The 27,092-nt window shown below is 40.1% G+C and overlaps 1 protein-coding gene and 1 long non-coding RNA gene across 5 annotated transcripts; one reads left to right on the top strand and one right to left on the bottom strand.

Moving 5' to 3' along the window:
* Positions 1–1,601: 1,601 nt before the first annotated feature.
* On the bottom strand, positions 1,602–22,701 carry LOC102922595 (ovomucoid). 4 transcript variants are annotated; one of them, XR_006065706.2, is made up of 5 exons: positions 22,559–22,701; positions 21,192–21,217; positions 18,465–18,595; positions 3,234–3,342; positions 1,602–1,737 (listed from the first exon to the last, which is right to left on the bottom strand). XR_006065706.2 is itself a non-coding variant. In XM_042264096.2 (4 exons), exons 1-4 carry the CDS (start codon positions 22,611–22,613, stop codon positions 10,743–10,745), a joined length of 234 nt encoding a protein of 77 aa, XP_042120030.1. In that variant the 5' UTR covers positions 22,614–22,701; the 3' UTR covers positions 10,626–10,742. The 4 variants fall into 4 exon arrangements, 2 of the variants coding, with proteins under 2 accessions (XP_042120030.1, XP_006985227.1); XR_013046143.1 differs by lacking the exon at positions 1,602–1,737 and adding an exon at positions 1,972–2,107; XM_042264096.2 differs by lacking the exons at positions 1,602–1,737; positions 3,234–3,342 and adding an exon at positions 10,626–10,764.
* A 935-nt stretch (positions 22,702–23,636) lies between these two features.
* LOC121823994 (uncharacterized) lies at positions 23,637–26,488 on the top strand. Its single transcript, XR_006065711.2, has 3 exons — positions 23,637–23,776; positions 25,279–25,383; positions 25,748–26,488. It is a non-coding gene; the product is annotated as an uncharacterized LOC121823994 (long non-coding RNA).
* Positions 26,489–27,092: the final 604 nt, after the last annotated feature.

Here is a 27,092-nt window from a genome sequence, read left to right on the forward strand (position 1 = left end):
TTCGTGAATTTTTTACAGTAACATGAAAAAGAAAAGCCATAAATCAAGGCACCTTTCAAATACATTGGTGGATACAAAGGATGGTTGGCTAAAGCAAGACAGGGGAGACTTCGCTATAGGTCTTAGATGCTATCTGACAACACTTTTAGCTCTTTGATTGGTGGAAAACTAGGGTTTTGTTAATAGGTTCCAAAAGGTTTTTTTGTCTGTTAAAATGTTAGGTCTGATACAGAAAGGAGCAAGAAATAACTATTTAGCAACATAAAGATAACCCCAGATAAACTGTAACTAGGGTCTAAGATCTGCAACATTCCAGCTTCTCCACATCATTGAAGTTTTAATCAGTCAGCCAGCCTTGAGGACCTAGCTTACTCCCAGGAACTCTTGTTCACAGAGGCAATGGAGAGGCAGAATTACAAGGACAGCATGTGGATGCTGTCCTCTGCACTAGCCTTGCTCTGTACTATTATTTTACCAAAACAGATGCCACCCTCATGCAACCAGCTGTTTCTACTTGCAGTCACCACATGCAGGCTTCTTTACTGTTGATATTCCTTTTTCGTTTAGGGTGTGGGAAAGGACATTGAACCCTCACCTGGGTATCCAGACACCTCTTTCAGCCATTCTTGCACCTAGCCTCAGGGTTTTCAGAAATGCTAGAGTATACAGGCTGGGGAAAGATAGCTTTATGTATCCATGAAGGAATGATCATCTGTGCTGGATGCTGACTTTCATTGCTTTAGGCTCACTCACGCTTCTGCCCATATCCCCTCATCCCTGGTGTGTATATAAGCCTAATAAACTCATTGTGACCCCAGGGTGAACTGTGGGGTACTCAAGCTTTGGTTTGCCATTTCTTATGGTGAGCATGGGGAAGCAGGGTAAAAGAAATAATGATTAGCTAAACAGCCCTCCTGGGATCCAAAATTTGGAACACATGGGAAGACTAAGCTGCAAAGAAGGAAAGATTGGGAGTTACATTCAACTGATAGAAAACCACCAGGACTTAAGTTTAATAAAAAAGAAGAGAAAACACATGGTACAGAATGCAGATGGGGACCCTAGTAATAGCCAATACAGGAAACAATGATGGTCAGAGAGTACTCTGCCTTTGAATTGTGCTTTTGAGTAGGGAAACACCTCTAAACAAGAAGTGTGACAGCTTCTCACAGCTTGACTTATGAGGCTGTGGCACATAGAGGCAGTTGAGTTCAGTCTGAGTACTGTGGAAGCAGAGAAACTAAATACTCAGAACCCCTTGAGACCAACGTTGTATAATCTAAATACCCACGAGGGAAATTATTCTCTGGAAGACTGACTTAAGTGAGCCATTAGCTACACTTGGTTATCACTGTCTGAGGTCTCAGCAGTGCCTGCCCTTCCTCGAGTATCTTCCACAAGCCTCTGATGTTTGTCTGGACCTCAGCCATGAGGGACATTTCACCAGGCCAGATAAGACCATTTTCACAGAAGAGTTAAAGGGCCGATTCACTTTATGGGGATCTTAGGGCTGGTGTGGCGCTTTAGTGGTGTGCTGAGCCCTATGGTTGGGACATAATGTTTACAAGGTAAGAGAGACTCGGGCAGATCTGAATGCTTTCGACTGGCATGTAAATCAAGTTCATACAGTGCTAAAGCAATCACAAAAAGATGAGGGGGAAAACCAACAGGAAGGTCACTGGGTCCGTCTGGATTACTTGAAAGCAAATTGGCAAGATGTATATCAAGCTGGAGTTTCTAAGGGGAAAAAATAAAAATGCAAATTATGTCATAGTTACTTTTCTCATTACTGTGAAAAACCTATTATGAAAAGGGCTGGCAGGATGGCTCAGTGGGTAAAGGCACTTGACTCCAATTCTGATAACCTAGTTCAGTCTCCGGAGGCCACATAATAGAAGGACAGAACTGACTCCTGCAAGGTGTCCTATTGTTTAGACGTCACCTCAGTGACTGCACCTTAATCTACTCCCATTGCAGCCAGCAATTATTTTTTGTAAGGAATTGTCAAGTAGTCCCAACTGGCCTGCTTTTCTCCAAGCCTCTAAGTGTCCTGGACTTATCTGCCTCCAGCTACTGAAGGGCAGCATTCATACCAGGTACCTTGAGCCTATAAACCGAGAAGAAATAAAGGATTATTTCGATGGAGATGAGACTCTGCAGTGGCTGAACAGCCTTTCCTAGGCTGCCCACCCATCATAGTTTGAGAACATCCACTACTTCCCAGGGACTCTGCTATGTGCAAGGTCCCTTGGCCTGAGATGCACTTTTCCAAATTGTGGCCTTATCTCCTGTGTGTTTCTGTTCCACTCTCAATGCCTCCAGTAACTCCTACCTGAAGAAGCCCCTGGCAAGGCAGAGTTGTGATTTCTAACCTAGATGGTAGCACAGGCCTTTGGGACCTTGCTACCTCGAAGTGGAAAGAGCTCTTGGACAACTACTTTTCTCTCTCCAGCAAATTTCCTCACCTCTGTAAAAAGTGTTGCTGAATCAGACCTGGTCAGGTTTCTCCACTCATCCCTCAGCCTCACCTCTCCACCATTTCCTCTTGATGCCATCATATATTCTTTGACACAAATAACTCTGCTCCCCAACATACAGTTCTTAGGGTACTGCATGACCTGGCCTGTACATTTACCTTCCATCCTCACACCCCCAGGCCTGCCTAAATTTATATCAAGCTGACACAAGCCAAAGTCATCTGGGAGGAGGGAGTCTCAGTTGAGAATTTGCCTCCACAGGACTACAGGCTGTAGACAAGCTTGTAGGACATTTTTCTTAATTAGTGATTGATGGAGGAAAGCCCAGCCTACTGCGGGTGATGACATCCCTAGGCTGGTGGTCCTGGGTTCTATAAGAAAGTGGGCTGTACAAGCCATGAGGAGCAAGCCAGTAAGCAGCACTCCTTCATGCCCTCTGTATCAGTGCTGCTGCCAGATTCCTGCACTGAAGATCACAGACAGGCTAAGTGGAGGGTGGGAGTCCAGCATCCACAAAGATGCTGGACTCTTGAAGGAAATGGAGTAGACTGACATGGCCTCTCCTACAGCAAGCTCCCTACACCCAACATCCCATGACAACCGTACAAGGCTTTGATATAGCAACTCTTTATCCTAGTGAAGCTCTGCTCTCTAGTGCACTGGAGGCTCAGACTGTCTGTCTCTGTCTCCGTTTCTCTGTTTCCCCTGCCCCCAGTGCTTTTAATTTCATGACGCCTCTGGGTATGCAGTACTCACTGGGCAACATTGGAGACTTTTATCAGTAGTAGAGCTTCCTCCTTTTCTTCTTCATGCGTAGAACGTCTTCATCTGAAGATATAGGTGGCTACGTATAGCACATTGAGCACTAGGGATAGAGTAGGAATAGGTTCAAAACAGGGAAGGAGTCATGGCACCAAGCTCTGGGACACTGCTGGGTATTTCTTGCAGGGATCCAGTTGACCATCCTAGGTGAGTCACTGCTCCCACACGTGCCACCTTCCATGCTATCAACATTGTTTTGGAGAATTTTCTATTGGAGACTTTTCTATTGACTGTGGTTCTGTTGTTTGTAACTTTTGGATGTTCCTTTTCGGTCTCCTTTCACATCAGAAACAAAGCTTTGCTTGCTAACTGTGCTGTGCTTAGCATCCCTGTTCCCACTCTGTTCAGCTCTCCTACTTTCCTCAGCTAGGCAAGAACAGCCCTTCACCTCGTCTCCACGAGGAAAGGTGTGACCAGATGACCTGTTAAGACTCAACTGTGTCTGGCTGGGCATGTCCCTAAGCAATGTCTCATTGTATATACTTCCAATTGGGATTTTGGCTGTCCCATAAACTTTGTAAGGGACTCAGGTGAGGCCTCATTTCAAGGGAAGGAGAAGACAACTAGGTACACTAAGGCACAAAACAGGAATGAATCCAGGGACCCACGTTGAATGGTTAGGTCCGATCAGGTGGGCAATGCAACCCAGTACGGAAGGCAGCAGGGACACACTTTCATGGATTACTGGGTATAAAGGGCAGAGTCCCCATTCCACTCAGGAAATAGGGAGGAGGGTGGAGAAGGCTCTGGGTAAGGGACAGAAGAGTGGTCAAATGATGTGGCCAGTGAAGTGGGCTCCTTCATCACTGTGGACACATTGATTAGAAAGAAGAGTCCCTGAGTTTACACAAGGCAGAATCAATGCATCAGAAGTAGAACACAGAGCAGGCAGACGTACTTTGCAATGAAGACAAACCCTCACACTACTGCAGGGGTTTCATAAAAGGCATTTGGGGAATATAATCTCCTTCAATTCATACTCTAGTCCAGTGGAGACAGTGAGAACTATACTAAGCATGAATGGTATTGTGTTCCCCAAAATATAGTGCAGCCTAATAAATTTATCTAGGGTCAGAGACAGAACAGCCACTAGATACAAAGGCTAGAAAACAGTGGCAATCACACCTTTAATCCTAGCATTCCAGAGGTAGAAATCCCTCTGGATCTCTGTGAGTTCAAGGCCACATTGGAAACAGCCAGCCATGGTGACACACGCCTTTAATCCCAAGAAGTGAGCCTTTAATCCCAGGGAGTGATGGTGAAAACAGAAAGATATATGAAGCATGGAGACCAGAAACTAGAAGCATTTGGCTGGTTAAGCTTTCAAGCAGCAGCAGGTCAGCTGAGATTCATTCTGGATGAGGACTCAGAGGCATCCAGTCTGAGGAAACAGGATCAGCTGAGGAATTGGCAAGGTGAGGAAGCTGTGGCTAATTCTGATTCTCTGATCTTCCAGCATTCACCTCAATACCTGGCCCAAGGTTTGATTTTATTAATAAAGACTCTTTAAGATTTCTGCTACACATGAAGCCATATCAGTTCCAGACAGCTCAGAGGACAGAACACACAGGCAGACATGGCATGGTGATCTGATGAGACAGGGCAGGAAACTGAGGTTCAGACATACAGAGGATAAGCCATAGAGGACTCAAAAGATAAAATACAAGTGGCCATACGCTTTTAATCCTGGGATCTTGTGAACCTATTATGAACTAGGAATATATGAAAAGGAGGCTTTATCTGGGCCACAGAGTTCCAGATCCATCCTCAAGTACTAGGCCAGAAGCTCCAAGATGGGTGTCAATGTGTCCTTTAACTTATTTGCCCTAAATATCAGTCTAGTATGAGAAGCATAGGCTAGAAATGAGCTCACATACAGCCTTCCTTCTGTCCCTGTCCCCGCAGACACCTTGTCCAAATGACAGAGTAGACCCAGAATGCAGTGCAGTTACCTACCCACAGTACTTGATACCTTTCTCAACTCCCAGAGTTGTATTTCAAAAGCATCTGGAAGAAAGCAAAAAAAGTGAATGAGAGTGGCTCATTCACTTCTGCCTACAGAAGATACAGCCACATCAGTTCACACCAGATCAGCCTCAGCTTCCCACTGGTTCATTAGCATCTTAGGTTACAGGAAGGTGCTTCAGCGAGGCCAGACTACTCACTCTGCCACCCACCCACAGAGTGCTCTTTATATAAAGACTGAATGGGGGCTGGAGAGGTGGCTCAGAGGTTAAGAGCACTGGCTGCTCTTCCAGAGGTCCTGAGTTCAAGTCCCAGCAACCACATAGTGGCTCACGACCATCTATAATGAGATCTGGTGCCCTCTTCTGATGTGCAGGTGTACATGCAGGTAGAACACTGTATACATAATAAACAAACAAACAAGTAAATAAATAAACAGAAGTTGCCATTTCAAGATTTTAGGGGGGGAAAAAAAGACTGAATGGAATCATGGAGGTACTGTTACAAGTCCTGTAGGACCAACCGGAAGAGGATTCGCTTCTTCTGCATTATTGGGCCCACACTACAAGACCTTTATACTCAGGTTCATATCATTGACTATAGGGAGTTGCTTGTGATCCATTGACAGTTCCTTCTATCATAGCTCACCAATCAAAAGTGAGCACCAGAGGCACACTTTTTTTCCAGACTACCTCAGAATACACACAATTTCCAAGGAAAGCTACTAATTACAACTGAAGGCTAGGAGCTTTGGCAGTGACAGAGGCAAGAATGATGGGTGTTCTGGTAAAGACTGTATTTTTATTTTTAAGTTTATTTCATCTGCATTTGAATGCCTGTATGTCACATGCATGCAATGCCAGCCAAAACCAGAAGAGGGCATCAGATAACCTGGAACTGAGTTACAGATGGTTGTAAGCAGCTATATGGGTGCTAGAACTCAAATCTGGTACTCTGGTAGATTCAGTCAGTGCTCTTAATCAAAGAGTCATCTCTCCAACTCCCCCAGATCATCTTTAACTGACAGTGGGGTTTGGTGCGTTTGTGTGTGTGTGTGTGTGTGTGTGTGTGTGTGTGTGTGTGTGTGTGTGTGTGTGTACTGTTTGCATTTCCTGGCTATTTTGAATATATAAGCAATAAACATGAATGACTGGGTATCTATGTAGTAGAATATTAAATCCTTTGGATACAGCAGATCTATTTTGAGAGTTTTTTTAGGGGACCTCCACACTGATTTCCATAGTGCTTGTACTTGTATGTGCCCACTGGTAGAATAATGGCAGGAATGTTATGGGAGTAACCAGATTAGATCAAAGACCCACTCTATGAGATGAATCCACACCTGGCTCTGTCAAAAGCAAAAAACCTGTGACTAGATAGTTCATAGGCTCTAGAGGAGAACCCAATGCTATTATTCTGATAAATGGGCATAAGATTAAAAGGATACCCAATGATATATATATATATATATATATATATATATATATATATATATATATATATATATATATTCACAGATCAGAATACTCTCAATCCTCATCAGAGAAAACTTCTTGCAGTATATGGCAAGTAACACAGACCTAAGTGTCCTTCAACAGATGAATATATAATAAAAATGTGATGCATGTACACAATAGAATATTATTCAGCTGTAAAGAAAAAAATGAGATCATGAAGTTTCAGGTGAATGAATGACATTAGGAAATACTACATTGAGTGAGGTAGCCCAGACCCAGAAAGACAAATGCTACATGTTCTCTCTTATTTATGGCTCCTAGGTCCCAATCTTTAAATGTGAGTATATATAGCTGGAGTAGCCACTGATACCAGGAAAGCAAAAACGGGACCAGAGTGGGGTGATAGAAAGCACCATGGGGAGAGGAGGAACAGGATGCCTGTACTATGAAGGGAAATATGAAAAAAGGGGGTTACTTACCTGGGAGTGGGGGAGGGGGCAACGCAGGGAAGAGTGGGAGGGGAGAGATAAATAAAAACACAAAACACTAAGGATGATTGAAAAAGTCATCAATAGCCATATCATTTTATGTTTTGTGTGCGTGCATGTGTGTGTGTGTGTGTGTGTGTGTGTGTGTGTGTGTGTGTGTATAATGAAGTTAAACCACTTGAAATGTTAATACTTCCCACAAGAGCCACAACAATCCTCAATATCGGGCATGGGTAACCCCTTTTTAAATTCTCTGTCGGGGGATTCCAAGATACTCTCCACCACACTCCACAAGACAATCTAGGCTGTTGCTGTTGCCCTCAGTTTCATCTCAGAAGTTGAAAGTAAGTCCCTGTTGCTGAAGACACTCTACATTTTAGACACAGGGCTTGGAGAAATAAAGCTGGATCTGACCTGAAAGCCTCCTCTCACAGGACTAGATTTCATAGTACAGGAACGTGCTATGTAAACTGCCAAGAGAGAAAAGCCATCCATAGTTTTACCTAGATGCCACACCTGGAAACCATAACAATAACTAGATCAGTAAGATGTCCCCAAAGTGGCAATAGTGGCACTTACAATTTGGTGGTAACCAACAGCTGTCTATTGGACTTAACACAGCCAACTAGTCTTTGCTGGTGAGGTCAGAGACCTAGAAAAAAACCACTACTGCCACTTTCCAAACCAGAATAATTTCTGACTTCATTCTATTTATTTATTTAGGCATGTCCCACCACCTTACGGCTCTGACTTTATTCTAAATACTTAAGCCTTCTGCCCATAGTTTAGTATAGCTTTCACCCAACATCAAAGAAGCTTCTTTTTGCAGTAGACAGACCATCACCGAAATCTACCACTAGTTAAACCGCAGAGAATAACCGCCCAGCTGCAGTCGATTTGTTAAATACACAACCCCTACACCTACGGCTCAGAGACAATCTTGGAAAACGGTGCACAACAATTGTAAGAGCCAGAGGAGCAATATCGGCTCCAAGACTGTGTCTTCTCTATACGACAGGGAAGCTACAGTCATGAAATCTCAACAATTTGGTTGCTTAAACAAGACCAGAACAATGATGACACCATTTGGCATGCCAACATGATAGGGAAAATCTTACAAAACTCCTACCCTTGAGGAAGAGCTACAGGCAATTAATGACTGCTGAGAGAGGGAGAATCAGTCTTCCCTAAGGGTGAACCCCCTAACTGATGATCTAATACCAAGTGGTCAACCCTAAATATATATATGAGTAACACTAAATGGACTCAGCAGGTGGTATGCATTATATATATATGTATATATATATAAAATAAAGAGAGGTCATGAATTTAGGATGCAGGGGAGGAGTTGGAGGAATGGGGGAATAATATAAACTCTTCTCTGTCTCTCTCTGTCTCTCTTTGTCTCTCTCTCTCTCACACACACACACATATATATATAAGATAGATGAAAGCAAGGGTGTAACCCACAGGTGGAGAGAGATTTCTGGCAAAATATTTGGTGTTTTTTTCACACAACCGTGTCTGCATTTTATTTTTTTAACTTTCCCGACTCTATATATTTTTGTACCTCCAACTGCATGCACTTCCCGTATTTTTTTCTTTCCAATTTTTGTTTTTGAATTAGGGCGTTCAACCAATATAGAAGACGATAGAGACGTTTGTACTGTCAAATAAGTTCGAGGTACTGCCTCTGGGTTCTCCACTAGATGGTGTAGTTCATTTAGCGAACTGGAGGCAGGTGATGGCAGTCAATGCTCTTCTACATTTACTGACAAAAGTGCCTGCTGGCTGCCTAAGAAAATGCATTACTTTCTATGTTAACTTTGAACGTCCATAAAATGGATGCCAACTGGGAAGGTATAACCAATAAAGTACAATTGCTCAGTGGCAGAGCTCTTCCCAGCAGCCTTTGCCTTGGGAGGACTCACATAACTAAAGGTATAGAAAGGATACAGTATAGTAGGGTTTTAAAGACCCATAATAACCACTTGGTTTTAAAGAGAAAAGGGTAAGAACAGAGGTGATAAATGTTTCTTGGAGTCTGATGGCAAAGCATGCCTAGTTGCTCTGTTGAGAGAGATTGTGAAGCCACACCCAGCTCAGTGGAGAGTGCTGTCATCGATTACCAGCAACTTATGTAGGCACAAGAAGCAGAAGGGATGGACATAATAGACAGTTGTCATCTGGGGGGTTAGTTGTTTCTCATAGGAACACAGTTGGCATTTTGGAGGCTCTTTTTTTTTTTCCCAACAGGATAGGACATTGCAGGGCTTTAGTCACTAAATGCTGGTAGTGGCTCTAAACACTAGAAGTATCTCTTGACATAGAGATAAATAAAAATCAAGGGAGAAAATGAGAAAGAGTATGGAGTTGGGTGACTGGGAAAGTGGGGAGGGTCTGGGAGGAGTTGTGGGAGGATTCTTAAAGAAGGGTGAAAACATTAGACTCTATTGTATAAAAATTGTTTTCAATAAAATCAAGACTCCCGTGTACTTTAAAAGCCTGGTATGGAGCTAGTATTTTACTCAAACATTATTGTGTTAGACAAAGAATGACTTAATATGGATTTATGTGAGGATTTAACTAGAATCTCAAGGTCTTCAAGACTAAGGAAGAAAAGGAGGAATTTCCAGATTCTAGGACTAGGCTGAGCTTTGTAGTCAGAAGATGGATGAGAGTGGGGATGAGAATGAGAGACCAGCAAAGAAGATGTTCATGGTGACAGAAGGGGTAGATAGAATCTGACAGCAGGTGGTTGATATATCAGTCATAGTAAACAAAAGGGAAGTGGAGCCACCCCCCCCCCCATTGCGTGGAAAGCAGTATTGCTTAAACATCAGTGCTCCTCGGGTTCCCTCACCCCACCTTAGGGCTCCACCACCGTCACACCTACTCTTTGGTCAGCATGCCAGCTTTATTAGCAGTACTAAGCAGCATTCTTTGCTGCACGTGACTGCATTAACAATATTGACCCCTTAGGTTGTTTGGAGGACAAGGTTGTGTGCAAGTTAATAAAGGGACAAATAAATCAACAAATATTCCTTGTTCATCAAACGTTGGAGATAACCTATTTTCAGTCTGTGACTCTGTAGATGTCCTTGGAGAAGAAAGAAGAAGGGGAGGAGGAAGAGAGAAGAAGAGGAAGAACAAAAGAAGAGGAAGAGGAGGGGAAGAGGAAGAAGAAAGGAGAAGAAGAAGGAAAAAGAGGAGGAGGAGAATTAGAAGGAGGAAGAGGAGGAGGAGGAGAAGAAGAAGAAGAAGAAGGGAGAAAAAACTTTCTTGAACAACAGAGATCAAATGCTACATTTGTTATGGTCTCATCTAAAGGCCACCAGGAATACACTAAGCATTGAACAAATTTGGGTTGTTATTATTCATCACAACCTTGGAGAGCCACAGAACATACGTATTAGAATGCATTAGAAAGGACCTACTGTAGGAGTTTGTATTGTTGAGCTCATTCTGAGGAAGTTTTAAAGAAGGGAGACTTTGCTTTGGACTGGGTACTCTCATAAAGTAAACACAATTTTTCAATTGGGTGTCTTCAGAAACCTTAATTAGAAAGAAGGATGATTGAGTTTAAGAAAAAGTAAGAATAATTGGTGAAACATTAGTCATTTTATTAGTCTTAATATAGGGGTGTATATGATATTCTGTGGTTTAGATAATGTGCATATCTTAACCAGTATTCAGACATGATTAACTAGTTATTCAACCTTTGTTGTGATTCATCATGGGCACAAAGTGACTTTGTCAGACATGAATGTTTTGTGGAACTATTCATCTTATAATAAGGCGCATACATATTAGGAAGCTAAACTGTCTTGCTTTCCTCTTTCTCAATTGTATAATATTGTTAAATAATTATGTGTTTTCTTGTTTCTTCCCTGGAGTGTAAGCTGCCGAAGTGCATGCATTTTTTGTTACTATTGATAACCAAGAATCTAGCCAAATTTCTGATTCTCGTGAAAAATAATACTTCCTGGCAAAATGACCAGTAGTTCAATTTGTTCTTTAAACTTAGTTATCAGGGATAACTTTCAATTTATTGTTTATTCCTAAAATCAAACAGTTTCCACATGTCTCATTAATTATATCTCAAGCCAAAGAAGAGCTTTTCACAAGATCAAATTTATTGATTTTTTAAAGGTAATAATAATGAATTTTGCCTTATGAAGAAAAGATGATGCTTGATTCAAATGTCTCACTTATGCTGAATGAAGAATAATCAAGAAGTAGACTTCAGACATTTTCCATTGAATTGGATTCGAAGAGTGAAATCCAAAGCTCTAAGGAAAAGTGATATAAATATTTATACACAATTTGTATGAAATATAATCTTGCTCTGTCCTCATCTAATTGTATAGTAAGGGATGGGAGCCTTGATTTGTAAGCTCCTGAGTTACACATGGGCCTGAGCTACTGAGATTTGCTTCTCATCTCACTAAATATTTCTACCATACCTTTCTGCCATGGAGATCCCTTTGTTTTATAACCATAGTGAATAATAATAAGAGATTTTAGCAAAGACAGAAGAAACCTGTGCCCTGAGAGGTAGAAGGAGTTGATGTATCCTGGGAAAATCTTTTCCCTTCTCTGAATTTTAATGATCAGATGTATAAAATTATGAGAATTTTGGCAGCCTACTGACAGATTTTGGGAGACTCTGTGGAAATGCTGAATAAACTGTAAACAGGAATATCACCTAGCATGAGAAAAATACCATAATAGTCAAGCAATAAAACAGAGGCATATGGAAAAATCAGTGAAAATGTGTCAACAGACTCATAATTACAAGGGAAAGCCAATTACTACATCTTACACGAAATTGCTGTCAATGGTCTTTACAGGCATATTTTATATAAAAGTGGGCTAGCTTTTTAAAAGCTAAAAAAAAACCCACTTGAAATGATGAAACATCCTTTCTATGAATACACCCAGTAAAAACTTGGGCAAGAATATTAAGTTCGGAGTCCATTTTTATATATGAAAGGGAATGACTCCTCCATGCCTACCCTACTACATATTACTGCTATGAGTATTATAAGGGCCTTGCTTTGGGAAATTGTTTTCTCATAGACGTAGGCTTGTATCCTTATTATTTGAAACAATAGTGTGAGAGTAACAGCATCTTCCTTGATGTTTGCTTTTCTTTCACTACACCTAGCCCCAGTGTCTGGAATTCCCCTCGTGCTTGTTAATCACTCATACGGCAAATGACAGTTATAAGAAAGTTTTTGCAGTGCTCAGGATAAAACTTAGGGCTTTGTGTCTGCTAGGCAAGGACTTGGTCCCTGAGCTACAGCTCCAGTCCAAGAAACTGCTTTTGTAAAAATCCAAATTTCTGTACAGATATTAATTTATAATCTTGAGATAAAATGGGAAGCTAAGCCTGTTTCTTATATGGATAAAATTTGCAGGTTTATTTCTAAGTTGGACAAGTCACAAGTCTCACTAGGTTTGTTTTATTACATATAAAATGAGAATTAGATATTTTTATATCTACTTTGTAAGACTGTTTTGAATAGTAAAGAAGATGATTCTTAAGTGGAACCAAACACAGTATCTGGTACATAGTACATTCTAAGTTAAAATCGCATATATTATTAAGTCTTAAAAAGATTATGATCATGTATTCTTTTAATACTTTATATTTGCTTATTTGTATATAAAGTCCTGTCAATATATATATATATGATATATATATATATATATCATATATATATAATGTGTTAGTTTTCTTTTTAAACTTAATGTTATGTCACAGTTGTTTTTCGGAAACTTAACATTAAATACATAATAAGATTTTTTTAAAACTATATTGGTATATGTGGGATCTGGGTATAACTCAATGGTATAGTTATCACTAGCATGTGTAACACAGTGGATTCAGTCCCAAACACTACAATAAACAAATGAATCTTTAAGCAAAACATAAAGTCAAAGACGTTGGGTACAATATTCAGCAGAAGCTTTACTGTGGCCTGAACAAGGAGGGAGGCACGTGTGTGAGGAGTTGCTCTGTGTTCTCGCTTTATCACAACATGGCCTGGGCTCACATTTTTAATTCCTGAGAAACCCGAGAAGAGAAAACCTGAAGGCTTAAAGAAGCTAGCTATGAGAGTGTGGATCAGACACTCTCTGTTATGGGGCAACTCCTCTGAAAGGGTGCAGGAGGCATAGAACGGATCCCGGGACTGGCCTGGGGGAGAGAGAGCCGAGCAGGAGAACAAAGGTGTACTAAAGAACGAGGCACGCCACAGGCATGGTCCCTTAAGTGGCACCACCATGGTGACAGATGCCCGTTTTATTTGAGAACACTGCACTTTGTAATCTCGTTACTGCATGAAGAGATGCTAAAGACTCTGAAAAATAGCGTGGGAAATATTTGCCAGTAACAGGCATTGGAGCACTGACACTCATCGCCCTGTTACCTGCAGCAACACAGCGGCACTGGCATAACCAAGTGCTTCTCAGAAAATATTAACTATAAATACACAATCAAGTATGGAAGCTAGGTATTGTTATAATATTTCATTTTCCCCAGTATTTACTCTCGGAGCTCTGGTGCTGACATCTGGGAATTATTCCTTGAAAACATCTCTACTGCTTCCTAAGCACAGGGTGCAGAATAACCAAATAAGCCGAAACAGCAACACAAAGGGCCCCATCTTCCTAATTCCAAACACAGAGAAGAAACTACAGTAACGGAAGCAGCAAAGTAGTGGGACAGAGAGCATACCCACTGGAAGACCAGAGAGTTCAGAAATGGAATATTTACAGCCAAACTATTTTGAATGAAACTGCTAAGACAACTCAATGAAGGGAAGAATTGGCTTTTTTCACCATGTTTTCTGGGACAACTGGGTGTTCGCGTACAAAACAATAAAGCTGAATGCCCTAATAATGTCAGCATCACGCAAAACCCAAATAAACTGCACAGAGAAATGAAACTGTGCCAGGAAAATGAATGCAACTGAAAAAAAAATGTATATTAAGGAAATGAAGTCAACCCCAGACAAACACTCTATGCTTTTTCTCAGTGATAGTTCGTAGTTTTTACATATGCACATCAAGTCATGTATATATGCATGTGTGGAATGAAAACACAAGTGAAACATCTAGGGGACAAAGGGCCAGGACAGGGAAGCAGAGAATGCATTGAAGAACAGGCTCAATATTCAGTATATATGTGTGCAAAAGCTTCAGAAACAATTAAATGTCCAAATCTCATAATGCCTAGCGTCTTCAATCCTCATCACGGTAAACAAACCGAAACAAAAGCAAAACCAAACCTCAAAATAAACCTCCAATGACTTAGAAGTAGAACCCATCACTCTTTTATTGGATTAAAACATACTAGTCAATTTTCACATCCCTGAGTTAAGCAATGACCCCCAAAGTACAAGTAATAGTTCAGTTGTATTTCATCAAAATTAAAATCTTCTGTGTCTTAAAGGACATGGTTAGTGAAATGAAAAGACAACCCTCATATTGGAGAAAAGATTTGAAGTTCAACATAGTTTATGGAAATTGTACCCATAATAAAGGATACTTGCAATTGTACTGTAAAAACACTGATATGATGAGAGAGTAAGAAAGGAGTCAGAATAAGCATATAAATGACTATTAAGTCTGTGAAATAATACCTATCATTAGTCATTAAGGAAATACAAGACATAATGTCAGGTACCACTTCCTACCCATTGGCATGATTATCATCAAAATAATGGGTGATAACAAGCATTGGTAAAGGTATCTTGCTGGTGGCATTATAAAACATTACGTCTGATTTGAAAACAGTTTGATGATTCTGAAAATGTTAAGCATAAACTTACCATATGCTCCCTAAAACGTCTACTCATAGAATTATACTCAAGAAAAATCAACAGTATATGTCTAAGTACATGTTTGTATGTGAAAATCATAGCAAAATTATTCACATTGGCCCTAAGTGACAACTTAATGTCCATAAATGGATGAAAGAGTAAATACAGTTGTCATATTATTCAGCCATAACAAGACATTAATGTTCCCTATGGTGTAGATGAGTCTTGAAAAACTCATCCGAGTAACCAAAAGCCAGAAATTAAAGGCTTCATATAGTTTCATTTATAGAAATTGTCGAATAGGTCAAAGGTAAAGGCAGATATTAGGCTAGAAGTTTCCAAGTGCTAGCCGTCCAGGGTTGGAGGGCTTGATTTCTTTTTTATGGAAAGTATCCTGATTTGACCTAAGTCCCACTCCATGAGAAGGAACCCCCATACCTTACACTATTAGGGTATCCAAGAACCAGAGACTAGATAGCCCAGAGATCTAGGGTAAAACCAGACGCTATTGGTCAGAAAAAAAAAATCAATAAAATGACTCCTAATGATATTCTGCTATACTCATAGATCAGTGCCTTATCCAGTCATCATCAGAGAGGCTTCCTCCAGCACCAGATGGGTACAGATGCTGAGACCCACAGCCTGACACTGTGCAGAGAGAGAATCTAAATGGGTGGTCTCCATCAAACCCATCCCTTCAGAGCTCAGGGAATTCCACAGAGATATTAAGAGCCTGAAAGAATGAAGTACACAGAGAGAACGTGGCTCATTGAATCAACTAAGCAAGGTACATATGAGCTCACAGAGACTGAGGCGGCAAGCACAGGGCCTACAGGGTTCCACACCAGGTCCTCTTTGTATATATTACAGCTTTTAGCTTAGTATTTTTGTGAGACTCCCAACTGTGATAATAAGTGGGTCTCTGACTCTTGTGCCTGCTCCTGGGACTCTTTTCCTCCTGTTGGGCTGCTGTGCTCGACTTCAGTATGATAGTTTTTGCTTCATCTTATCGTATTTTATTTTGTCACATTTGGCTGTTATCTCTTAGAAGCCTGTTCTTTTCTAATGGAGACAGAAAGGGAGTGGATCCGGAGGGGAGGTGAGGTGGGGAAGAGTAGAGGAAGGAGAAACTATAGTCAGGATATATTGTATGAGAAAAGAATCTATTTCAATAAAAGAAAAATACATAGATAGATGATGATTGTATAGATAGACAGACAGACAGATTAAATGATTGCCCTGAGATCAAGCAGTAGTAGCCTTTAAGAAATGGGACTTATTATTTACTAGTATATTAAAATTTAAAGTGTATTGTATTTAAATTTTAAGTTCTTAAGCCTAAGAGGTTTTTATTTGCCACTGCCCTTGAGGTTCAGGAGAGGAGGTTAGACAGTGAATCTGAACATAGGACAGAAGTGGAGGGTCAATACTAAGTTTAGGAGAAGAACAGTCATGCACTTAGTTCTTCAAAGGACTTCCTATACATGTCATTGAATTATCCTGAAAACCTGAGAAATGAAGCCTTGTGATCATCAAGAAGATACTTTAGCACTGTAGGAGAAGACTGTAGAACAGGTTTAACTGGCCTGAATGAGTCAGTAAATACAGAAAGAGCAATAGCCGCACTGGTTGTGAAGACAAACTGACAATAAGCGATCAACCATTCTGGGTTTTTCTTACCATCCTTGGTCGAAGCATCATACCCCAAGAAAACCCTTAGTCCCGAGAAAACCAGGATACTTGTGTCTCCAGCTGGCAGCCACCACAAGTCATGTAGGCTGTTATTTACTAAGGCCTACTATGCTAAGCCTTCTTTAGGTATTATCTTTTCAATGAACATAGCCAATCTCTGGGGGCATGCATGTGATTAAGATGTCCTAAACCACATAATTTAAACATAAACCGAGATCACAACCAACATCTCTCATAGTAGAGTCTTTACTTCTAACAATGTGTCTTGAGAGACTGAAGCAAAATGTCAAGTGATAACATTTTTTAAAGAAATGCTGAAAAATGTGCTTTAAATTTTGAAGTGAATTTTATACTCATTGTTATAATCACTCTTGAGAAGCATCTAGTTTCTTAGTTTGTTTAGCAAGCACTTATTATAAAATCTAGCAATAGACTGTGGTGATATTATGTTCCCTAATATATTGTGCACCCTAATAAACTTATCTGGGGTCAGAGAACAGGACAGCCACTAGACATAGAGGCCAGAAAATGGTGGCACACGTGCCTTTAATCCTATCACTTGGGAGACAGAGATCCATCCGGATCTCTGTGAGTTTAAAGCCACACTGGAAACAGCCAGGCATGGTGACTCACATCTTTAATCCTAGGAAGTGTTGGCAGAAAGCAGAAAGATATATAAGGCATGAGGACCAGGAACTAGACCTGGTTAAGCTTTTAGGCTTTTGAGCAACAGTTCAGCTGAGATTCATTCTGGATGAAGAATGAGAGGCTTCCAGTCTGAGGAAACAAAATTAGCTGAGGAATTGGCGAGGTGAGATAGCTGTGGCTTGTTCTCTGATCTTCCAGCATTCACCCTAATACCAGGCTTCAGGTTTGTTTTTATTAATAAGACCCTTTAGGATTCATGCTACAATAGATCATTTTTTACTTTATGCAGCTTATGTATGGCAACAGATTAGAAATATGAAACAGAAAATTAAAATATTGGGGGACTACATATATTATGAAAAAAGTTATGATCTAATATGAAAAACACCAGAGGTGAATTGTACCTGTATTCAGGGAAGACTCTTTTTCTCTGGGAAGGTAGATTTACCACTTAAAAAAGAAATCGATTTAGGTTGAAGTACAAATGAAAAAGAAGCAATAGCCCTGGGGAAATCCTCTTGGAGAGGGGAAAATTTTGTCCACAGTTTAAAAAACAGTAACAAGGCTCCATACATTTGAAAGTAACTGGAGAGAAGAGTTAGTGTGGCTGGAGCATAAGGAGTGAGTGAAAAAAAAAAACTGAGTGGAGGTATGAACCTGAGGTTTGAGGAATCAGGAGACTTCTCAACCTCTCTTACCACAGGGACAGGACTCATCCTAAAGCCTTCTGACCTGGAATACTGAGACTTCTTGCTTTGGTCTGATCTTGCCAAGGGTGATTTTTTTTCAAACATTTTTTGAAGATAACTTTTGACACCTATTCTCTTAGTAAAACTAATATTCAAAGCATATTCAGAAAAGCTTCTCTTATGAACATGGAGGTGAGACACAGTACCCATTTCAATTCTTTCCATCACTCACAACCCTCAAGTTCAGCCAGTTCAGACCTACCAAAGATTACAGAATCATATCTCCAGTAACTGATGTGCACTTTTCAAAATAGTAAATATCAGTCAACTGTTATGAGTCAGGTACACATTAGACTCTCTAAGGGGTTCTGATTTGGGTGTCGTGTCAACTTACATGTTGATGAAACAGTACACGCAGAAATTGGGATATGTAACATTATTAGAAGCACACAATGGGCTGACTCTTATGGAACATACGCGTTTCTTCTGCACAGACTTCTTTTGATAATGACTGCAGGAAATGACCTAAAACAAAACTCACAGGTTAAACTTTCTATCCCCCAATGATCTGTTAACGACTTCTAACATAAAGTGTTGGGTATTTTCTTTCATGCAAAGGAGAGCAATGGTAAAATGTCTCCCTTTTAAACCTCAAGTATCAAAACTATGCTTTGATAAATTCAGCAAGCAGTACCTTTGGGATTAGCATTTTGTAAGGTTACTGAGGCCATGTAGCCCAGACCCTTGCTGTACAGGAAGACCCTTGCTGTTAGAAGGGAAGAGAACCATTTGGAAGAAATAATAAGAAGGACTGAGCATTTTATAGTTGTTGTGGCAATGGTTTTATTTCTTCAAAGCCATATTTTAGCTGTAGCTTCTGGAACAGAATACAGTATTTGTTCTTATCCCAAACACTGGCTGTAGTTCAGGCCTCTGGGAATTAGGTTTCTGGAATAGATAGGGAAGGAGTTGTGATGGTCAAATCATTCTAATATTTATCTATTATTTGTATTCCTAAATTCAGCATAAAGTGATATAAGCTTTCCCTGGAGTATTGTGGGTACTGGAATATCTACAGGAAGAAGGAAGGCTGGAAAGTCAGAAGAACATTGTGTAGTGAGTACTGGAGTATCTACAGGAAGAAGGAAGGCTAGAAAGTCAGAAGAACACGATGTAGTGCACTGATCAGGCAGGTACTGTAGCACTGACTCACTCTAGTAGTGGAGATCACAGAACATTCACATGCAGTAGACAGCACACCAGGCGTTCCTGTGCTCGGGAAGCCTCCGGTGCCTCCGGTGCCTCCGGTGCCTCCGGTGCCTCCGGTGCCTCCCATTACAGAGCTGTTGCCTAAGCTTCAGTCACTTCTTTCATGATTCCTTCCAAGTTCGTGCGATGTATTTCTTTAAAATATTTTTTCTTTAAGTTGACAATTTTTGAACTTTGCAAGAATTTTCCTTAAGCATAATTGTCAATAATAAATTTGAAGTTGTGGTTACATTTTTTTAAAACATTAAAGGATATCAGTAATTTTTAAAACAAGATATTCATTATCATATTAAGTAAAATAATTACACTACTCAACTTCTCTTAGGGAAATACTGTTTCTATCTTCTTTTTCAGTGATTAAGTCAGAATGATATGTTTGATAGAGTCTACCAAGAACTGATGCTTTAGTGGGACATTCAAATATGCAAAAGTGACATTTAAAGTTGTATATAGGCATAAGAAAAATATTTATTTTTTTAAAGATTTATTTTTAGTCTATGCATATGAGTGTTTTGCATATATATACATATATATACACACATATATATATATGTATATATATAATACATGTCTAATGCCCCTGGAGGCCAGAAAAGTGTGGTGAATCCCCAGGAACTGGAGTTAAGAATGGTTGCTGTGAACTGAACCTGGTCCTCTGGAAGAGCAGCCAGTGCTCTTGAGCACTGAGCCATCTCTTTGGCCTCCACAAGAATATTTAATTAGAGAGAAGTATATGTATTTTAAGTAAATTTATAAGACAATGTTTCCCTGTGGTTTGGGGGGAGAGGGGATGATATGAATACATTATTCATGTGTGCAATTTTACCCAAAATTAAAAAATTAGATAAAATTATGTACTCAATAACACAAATTGAAATAGCATGTGTCCCCAAACATTGTTAACTAGAATCTAGAAAAAATAGGTGGGGTGTCTCTCGGAGAGAAGAAAAAGCACTGTGAAGCATGCAGAACATCATCCTAGCAACACTAGGAGTCACTGCTTTAAGCAGAAAGACATTTCACTTAGGTTTATGTTGTGCAGATTCCATTCTCAAGATTAAAACAGGTTGGCAAACGTTTTCTCTTGAGATCTAGGTGGTAAACATGTTGCAGTTTTTCAGCTCTCTGGCTTCTGCTGTAACCACTGAACTTTGCAGCAACCTGGAAAAAGCAGCTACAAAGGGAGCAGGAGGAGGGAGCACATTTTGTTTCCAAGAAACCCCTGCTTTTTCTTTTCTTTTCTTTTCTTTTCTTTTCTTTTCTTTTCTTTTCTTTTCTTTTCTTTTCTTTTCTCTTTTTTCTTTCTCTTTCTTTCTTTCTTTCTTTCTTTCTTCCTTCCTTCCTTCCTTCCTTCCTTCCTTCCTTCCTTCTTTCTTTCTTTTTTTTTTGGTTTTTCGAGATAGGGTTTCTCTGTGTAGCTTTGTGCCTTTCCTGGAACTCACTTGGTAGACCAGGCTGGCCTCGAACTCACAGAAATTCACCTGGCTCTGCCTCCCGAGTGCTGGGATTAAAGGCGTGTGCCACCACCGCCCGGCAAAACCCTGTTTTCTAAAGCAGGTGGCTGTGGTGTGCCAGTACTGAAGCAGGTTGACTGTAAGGGAGTCAGTGGAGATAGGAATAAGAAAGAAGACATTGAAGAGGGAAAAATTAAGAACTTCCCTTGCCAGTGGTAAAGGGGTATGAGAGTGTCTGATCAATCCCCAGGATTGATTTTGACAGTGATACTGAGTCGGAATCCTATGAAACCGACATCATGAAGATTGAAAACAGCCAGATGCTGACTATTCCATATGGTTTAAAATAAAAGAAACTACAAGAGTGGAAAATTATTATTATACAGAAGTGAACTTACCTGAGGTGATGTGTCACCAATGACATCTGTAATAAAAATGTTAAAATATCTAATAAAACAATGAGGTGTTGAAATGCTCACTAAGTCAGTCACATAAATATTGACCATAGAACTGAGAAAGTTGTCTCCTTAACACAGAGTTACGAAACATGCCTCATCCCCACATTTGTTTCCTTTCTCTCTTCTTGTTCAAGACCCTCTTGGGGTGGAGAGATGGTTCAGCAGGTAAGAGCATTTGTTGCTCTCACAGAGGACCTGGGTTCGATTTCTAGCATCTACATGGCGACACCCAACCATCTGTAACTCTAGTTCCAGGGGATCTGACACCCTCTTCTGGCCTTCATGAGCACCAGACACAGACATACAAACAGGCAAAACACTCAAACATATAAAAGAATATTTCTTTTAAACGACCCTTAATATTTTGTCTGAAAACTCAGCCTTAATCTATTCCTAGATTTAGTGCTGACCTCAGGTGGGGGGCGGGGGGGGGATGGGGGGGGACATAAACCCAAGCTTCATCATCAGGGACTCAGCAATGTCATATACTACTGGGATACACAGGTATTGAGTAGATTTGTTTTAGAGAAAGGATGAATTCTTCATATCATCCTAGCTGTTTGTAGACAGACACTGTAGACACCACCTTCATTGGTTATTTCTCTCTAATAAAATCTTTCTCTCTATATATTTTCTACCTGTTGATAAGGAAGCTTCTTTTTGTGGAAATTCTATGACAGTAGTTACCCACATTATTAACACTTCTTTTACCTTCATAGTTTACAATCTACTTCACAACCTTGATTTCTTTCGAGTACTGCTTCTGGGACATCCCTTCACCTGTCCCTCTGCTCTCCCAATTATATGACAAATCACACCATCTGCTTCTATTGTTGTCAGGTTCATGCTGAGAAGTTCAGAGATCTTAACATCCATAGACCTTTAATAGTATGCTATTTCCAAAGCTGATGCTACTCTGTTCAGAATGCTTTGTGTACGCACACTAGCTACACACTCTAAAAGTCAAGGAGAAAGAACTAGAAAGAAGAGTGAAACAAACACTGACAGTCAACACAGAGGCCAGATTATCTCACATCTATTGATTGTGGTCCTCAAAGGCCATTGCTTAAAAACCTGAGTCTAAAGCTGTCTGTGGTAGATCTCTTGGAATATTAAAAAGAAAAGGACAAATATGGAGTTAACCACGCATATCCATTATGGTTAAGATCTTAAATTCTTCATCTCAGAGAAAAAACTCAGGTTTCCAAAAATTTCTACATCTAAATAGGAGTACTTATTTATTTTCTCCCCCACCCTGGAATATTAAATGCTCATTCCTTCCCTGGAGTTCTTTGACAGGTTCTTACATAAGAAGTAGCTAGTAGCCAAGAAAGCCAGGAGGAATGCTTTTGACTTTTCCATGGGAAGCCACACAATTCCTCTGCCTGGATTCCTTCAGCCTGGAGTTTCTTAGCAAGTCCCCAGACATTGATTCTACTATGAAACCAGTGGTGATGGCCCATTGTGAAAACCTCAAGCCTTATTGTGATGTCACTCTGCAAGTGTTCTATTGCCATATGACACCAAAAGTCACCATGTTATGAAGCACCGAGAAGACTTGCAAGAGACAACGTTTCTTGTTGACGGACTGTAGAGTGATCCCTTGTTCTGCTTCCTTTTTTGACTGTCATTTGGTTGCATAGAAGTACATTCTGCTTTTCCTCTATAAGGAGGAGATGAAGGCATAAAACACTAACTGAGAATGAGTAGCTCTGGGGACTCTTTTTGCAAAGCTTACATGTTTGCCTTCTACTCCCTTTTCCCTCAACCTTAAGATTCTGATTCAGTGTGTCCAGAGCGAAGAACTAATAGAATATGGACCCACAACTTTGAACTAGAGGGTTATCTTCCATCTCTTTCTCCAATATTTCCTAGAGGCAATTATTATTTTATTATCCATTACCATACCCATTCCTACCTTTCTGGACATATCCAAATTTAACCCAAGACATTTAGATAAATGGAGCCCTGGCCATGGAAACTCAAGAGCATTATGTGCTATTTCTATTATTATATTTAGATTTGAAGATCACACGCACGCACACACGCACGCACGCACGCACGCACGCACGCACATACACACCAGTGATTCTATAATGAAGGGTATAACATGACAGATTCAATGAAGCTTAGCTCAGATCTTTATGAAAATGACACCGTGAGAAAATCAAGCTTACCTTTTAAGAAAATTAAGATTAAAAAAAAAAAACCTAAGATCTATTCTCAGATTCCCTAGAAACATGAAGTTATGAGTACTATGGCCTGTTTGGCCAGAGTGAACTGTCTTGGAACAGATGATTGTTTGTACAGAGCAATAGAGTAAAAAGAAAAATGACATCAAGCAGCTTAGCCAAACAGTTTTAACGGGGTAAGTTCTGCTTCCTTTCAGAACCTCAGTTTCCTGTGAAATAAGCTGCCAGTCTTGTGGACTTTGAAAGTCATCTCCAGATTCTGAGGCATGGTGTACAAATCACTTTGGACATACATTAGGACAAATCCTGTCAGGCCATATTTGGGATATCATGGTAAGTTCTGGATTCTCCACTTAGAGTGGGACTTTGTGGGCTGCCAATATGGTCAAAAATCTGGATATTATGTCTTATGACCAGTAGAAGAACTAGGACGATTTGCTGTGGAAGTACAGATTCAGAAAGACACTAGAAGATCTTTGAATGCCTTGGGGCTCGTGAGTAGAAGACCAAGTTCATTTTTTAGTTTGAGGGTGAAGATAGAAGGAAGGGTAGCTGACCTTCACATCATGTCTCACAATAACTCATAGTGCCTTGATTCTACAGCTGAAGACACCAATGCCAAAAATGAATACTGGATTCCCTTGAGGTTCCTAGCACAGAAATTAGCAGCAGCCATATTCAAATCCAGAACTCATGAATGTAACCATTCCGTGATCTAGCCCTTTGAATTAACATAAATACAGAGAGGTCAGGACAAATCCTACTCTACTGCATCATGTGCTTCTAGTCCCAAGCCTGGCACTTGTACATCAGTTCTTGTTGCTCAAAAGACTATCTGAACAAATAATGTTTCTGAATACTCAACATGCCTAACAAAAAGCGGGCTGAATTGTAGGGACCTGAATTCCTTATTTTAGAGGCAATTGAAGTAAAATCAAAGGTTTAATCAACATCTCTCAGAGGTGTTGACTCAGCCTTCTCTTTGAATTGTAAGCTGAAGGAGAAATTTCTCTCTAATGCTGTAATCTTGTGGCTTTATGGTTTCTGCCCTCTTTCCTCTGCAACCTCTCTCTCTCCCTCCCTCCTTCCTTCCCTCCTACTTTTCTTTCTCTTTCCTTCCCCTTTCTTTCTCTTCCTTCTCTCTTTTCTTCTTTCCTCCGCCATCTCACTTTCTTTCTTCTTTCTCCCTTTCTCTTTTTCTTCCCATAGAGTCTAACTAGCTACACCATTCAGGCTGGCCTCAAGCCTCAAACCCACAACCCCCTGCCTCCATCTTCTGAGTGTTATGATCACAGGGATGCATGATCTCACCTGGCATTTTTTTTTGAAAACATGCTTTAATGGCAGCCATAAAATGAATTTTCAGATTGCCCTGTACCTGAAAAGCAATATGCCACCATCTCTGAGATGACAGTATCTCAGTGTTCCTTAAGAGGTAGGAAGTCAAAGGGACTGTTGTCTGATAAAGATGGCAGCAGATGGGAGCTATATGATGAAGACAGAGGAAAAGATAAAAACAGATACGAAAGGCACATGATGCTGAGTTGATCAAGGGCAGTGTGGGCTCGGAGGTGAAAGTGACCAAGTAGCATCAGGGAAGTGTCCCCCCACCCCACCCATGTATTTTCATTCTTTCAAACAAGAGAGTTGAATTTTAAGACCCATCATCCAAACTATCCAAACCCCACAGCATATGCCTGGAACCACTTCCCATAGTTTTCATATTAAAAGAGAATTCTCAGAGCATGTTCCCTAGAGATTTTCAAGAGGGAAATTAGATGAAATTCGATGGCTGTTAAATGTAATACACGGTGCTCTTGTGATGTCTTTCCTAGTACATGGCCACTTCACAACAGAAAGAGAGCCTGTGGAGTGCAGGGGTACTCTGCGCTTCCTTACTGCTGTACCACCAGAGTGCACCACAGCACTTTAGAAGCTCAGTAAGTTTTTATTGGATGAATGATACATTCAAGAATGACCAGAGAATATCAATATTACGTACTGAAGCAGTAGTATAAGACTGAGTTTTGGTATTAGGGATCAACTTTTTAAAAACAACAGAGAGATAAAATTTGATCTATTGGCATTTGTACATCAATGCTTTGCTTCTCTTTCTTAGGTACTTCAGACTAACACACATGGTGAAGGGTGGAAATATGGAGTCCTGATCCATAACACTTTTCAGTGTAATACATTAGGGATGGCAGTAGACTCTGGACAAAAGAAAAAACAAACCAAACATTTTCTAGTTACCAGAACTAAAGGCTTCTGTCTTATATGTGAAAACTTTTCTTATTTTTCCAGGTTTCAGTAATGAACTCATATGAACCAACAAGTCACAGAATTTATTTCCCTGGCCTGATGGAGAACAAGAACCGTGATTTAGGCCATTTAGACCCTTTGAGCTACTAATTCTTACTTTCAGCCAGCAAAGAAACTTCTAGCAAAAGTAACATCTAATGGTTTTTTAGCCATTAAAATATGCACCCAAATTTCATTCTGAAATTTAAGAAAGAATTTCCTTTAGGTCCAGTTTATTTAAAAAGTAATTAAGTATATAAAAAAGCATTCTTTTCCTGAGAAATAATCATCTTTCATGTGTATTCAGAAGCACTTTACCGCTCCAAGGGTAAACATTTAAATTCATTAACATTTGCTTCATAAGAAGAAAGTGATGACAAATGACAGTTGCTAAGTCTATAGGCGTTTTCTCAGCTTCTATAGGCATTTCATGCTCCACCACGCTGATCAGGAAACTTGTTTCTGCTTGTCAGTGAATCCCAAGGGAGCGACTACAAATGAAGATTTCATAGTCGGCGATGTAATATACTAAAGAAAAAAAATGACTCCCAGTCTGCCACAGTCAATTCAAATCCCTTGAAGTTACAGTGTTCCTTTGTTTTCAACAGACTCAAAATAACTTAAAAGCTTCTTTTTTTTTAAATTCTAGATTATAATTTGGGGGGGGAAAGTATAGGGTGGGAGAAGCTGAATAAAATGTCAAGGATACCACACACATGTCGCCCATCACATATAACATTTTTTTTTTTAAGAACTGGTGGTTATGTGCATTTGAAGATTTGGCTTTAGTTGTATTCTGTTTCTTGGTATGATATTGTCAAGTCATTTAAAAAAAATTTTTTTGAGCAGACTGTCTCAGTCTGGATAGGTATCCAAATCCTCATGTGGGACCTCCAGTGCAACAAACTGTGTTAGGTTCATCAATTAAGTCGTCTGCAGATTTTTAGCATACAGAACAAAGTATCAGACCTGTTTCCAGCTGCTGGGTCTGTTGGGGAGGATGCAACGCAAACTGAAGAGAAGTGGGTTCCCCGAGACCCCAGCTGTTCACTGGGGCACAGCAGACAGCTTGATGGGCTTCTGCAGGGGAAAAATGGAGCAGCTGGTGTGAAGCTGGAAAACTGCAACCAGCTTACGCTTTGGGAAGAGAAACATTCTTCATCTGAAAATCCTGTATATCAGGAGGAGGCTGCTCCTGAGAGCAAGTATATAACACAATAAATTCTAAGAACAAACCAATAGAAAAAAAACTACATGTAGTTTATTTATACACCCTAAAGCTAAAAAAGAAGAAATCTGTATATTTAACTTGGAAAAAACTAAATTTTTGAGCTGGATTTTTCTGGTA

This window comes from Peromyscus maniculatus, chromosome 19 (genome assembly GCF_049852395.1).
Source record: "Peromyscus maniculatus bairdii isolate BWxNUB_F1_BW_parent chromosome 19, HU_Pman_BW_mat_3.1, whole genome shotgun sequence".
NCBI lineage: Eukaryota > Metazoa > Chordata > Mammalia > Rodentia > Cricetidae > Peromyscus > Peromyscus maniculatus.

Coding starts and splice junctions, on each gene's coding strand:
- LOC102922595 (XM_006985165.3), bottom strand. CDS start 22,613: ATGGAAAAGTCAAAAGCATTCCTCCTGGCTTTCTTGGCTACTAGCTAC. Junction 21,218..22,558: donor GGCTACTAGCTACTTCTTAT/GTAAGAACCTGT, acceptor TTTTTATTACAG/ATGTCATTGGTGACACATCA. Junction 18,596..21,191: donor TTGGTGACACATCACCTCAG/GTAAGTTCACTT, acceptor GTTTTGTTTTAG/GTCATTTCCTGCAGTCATTA.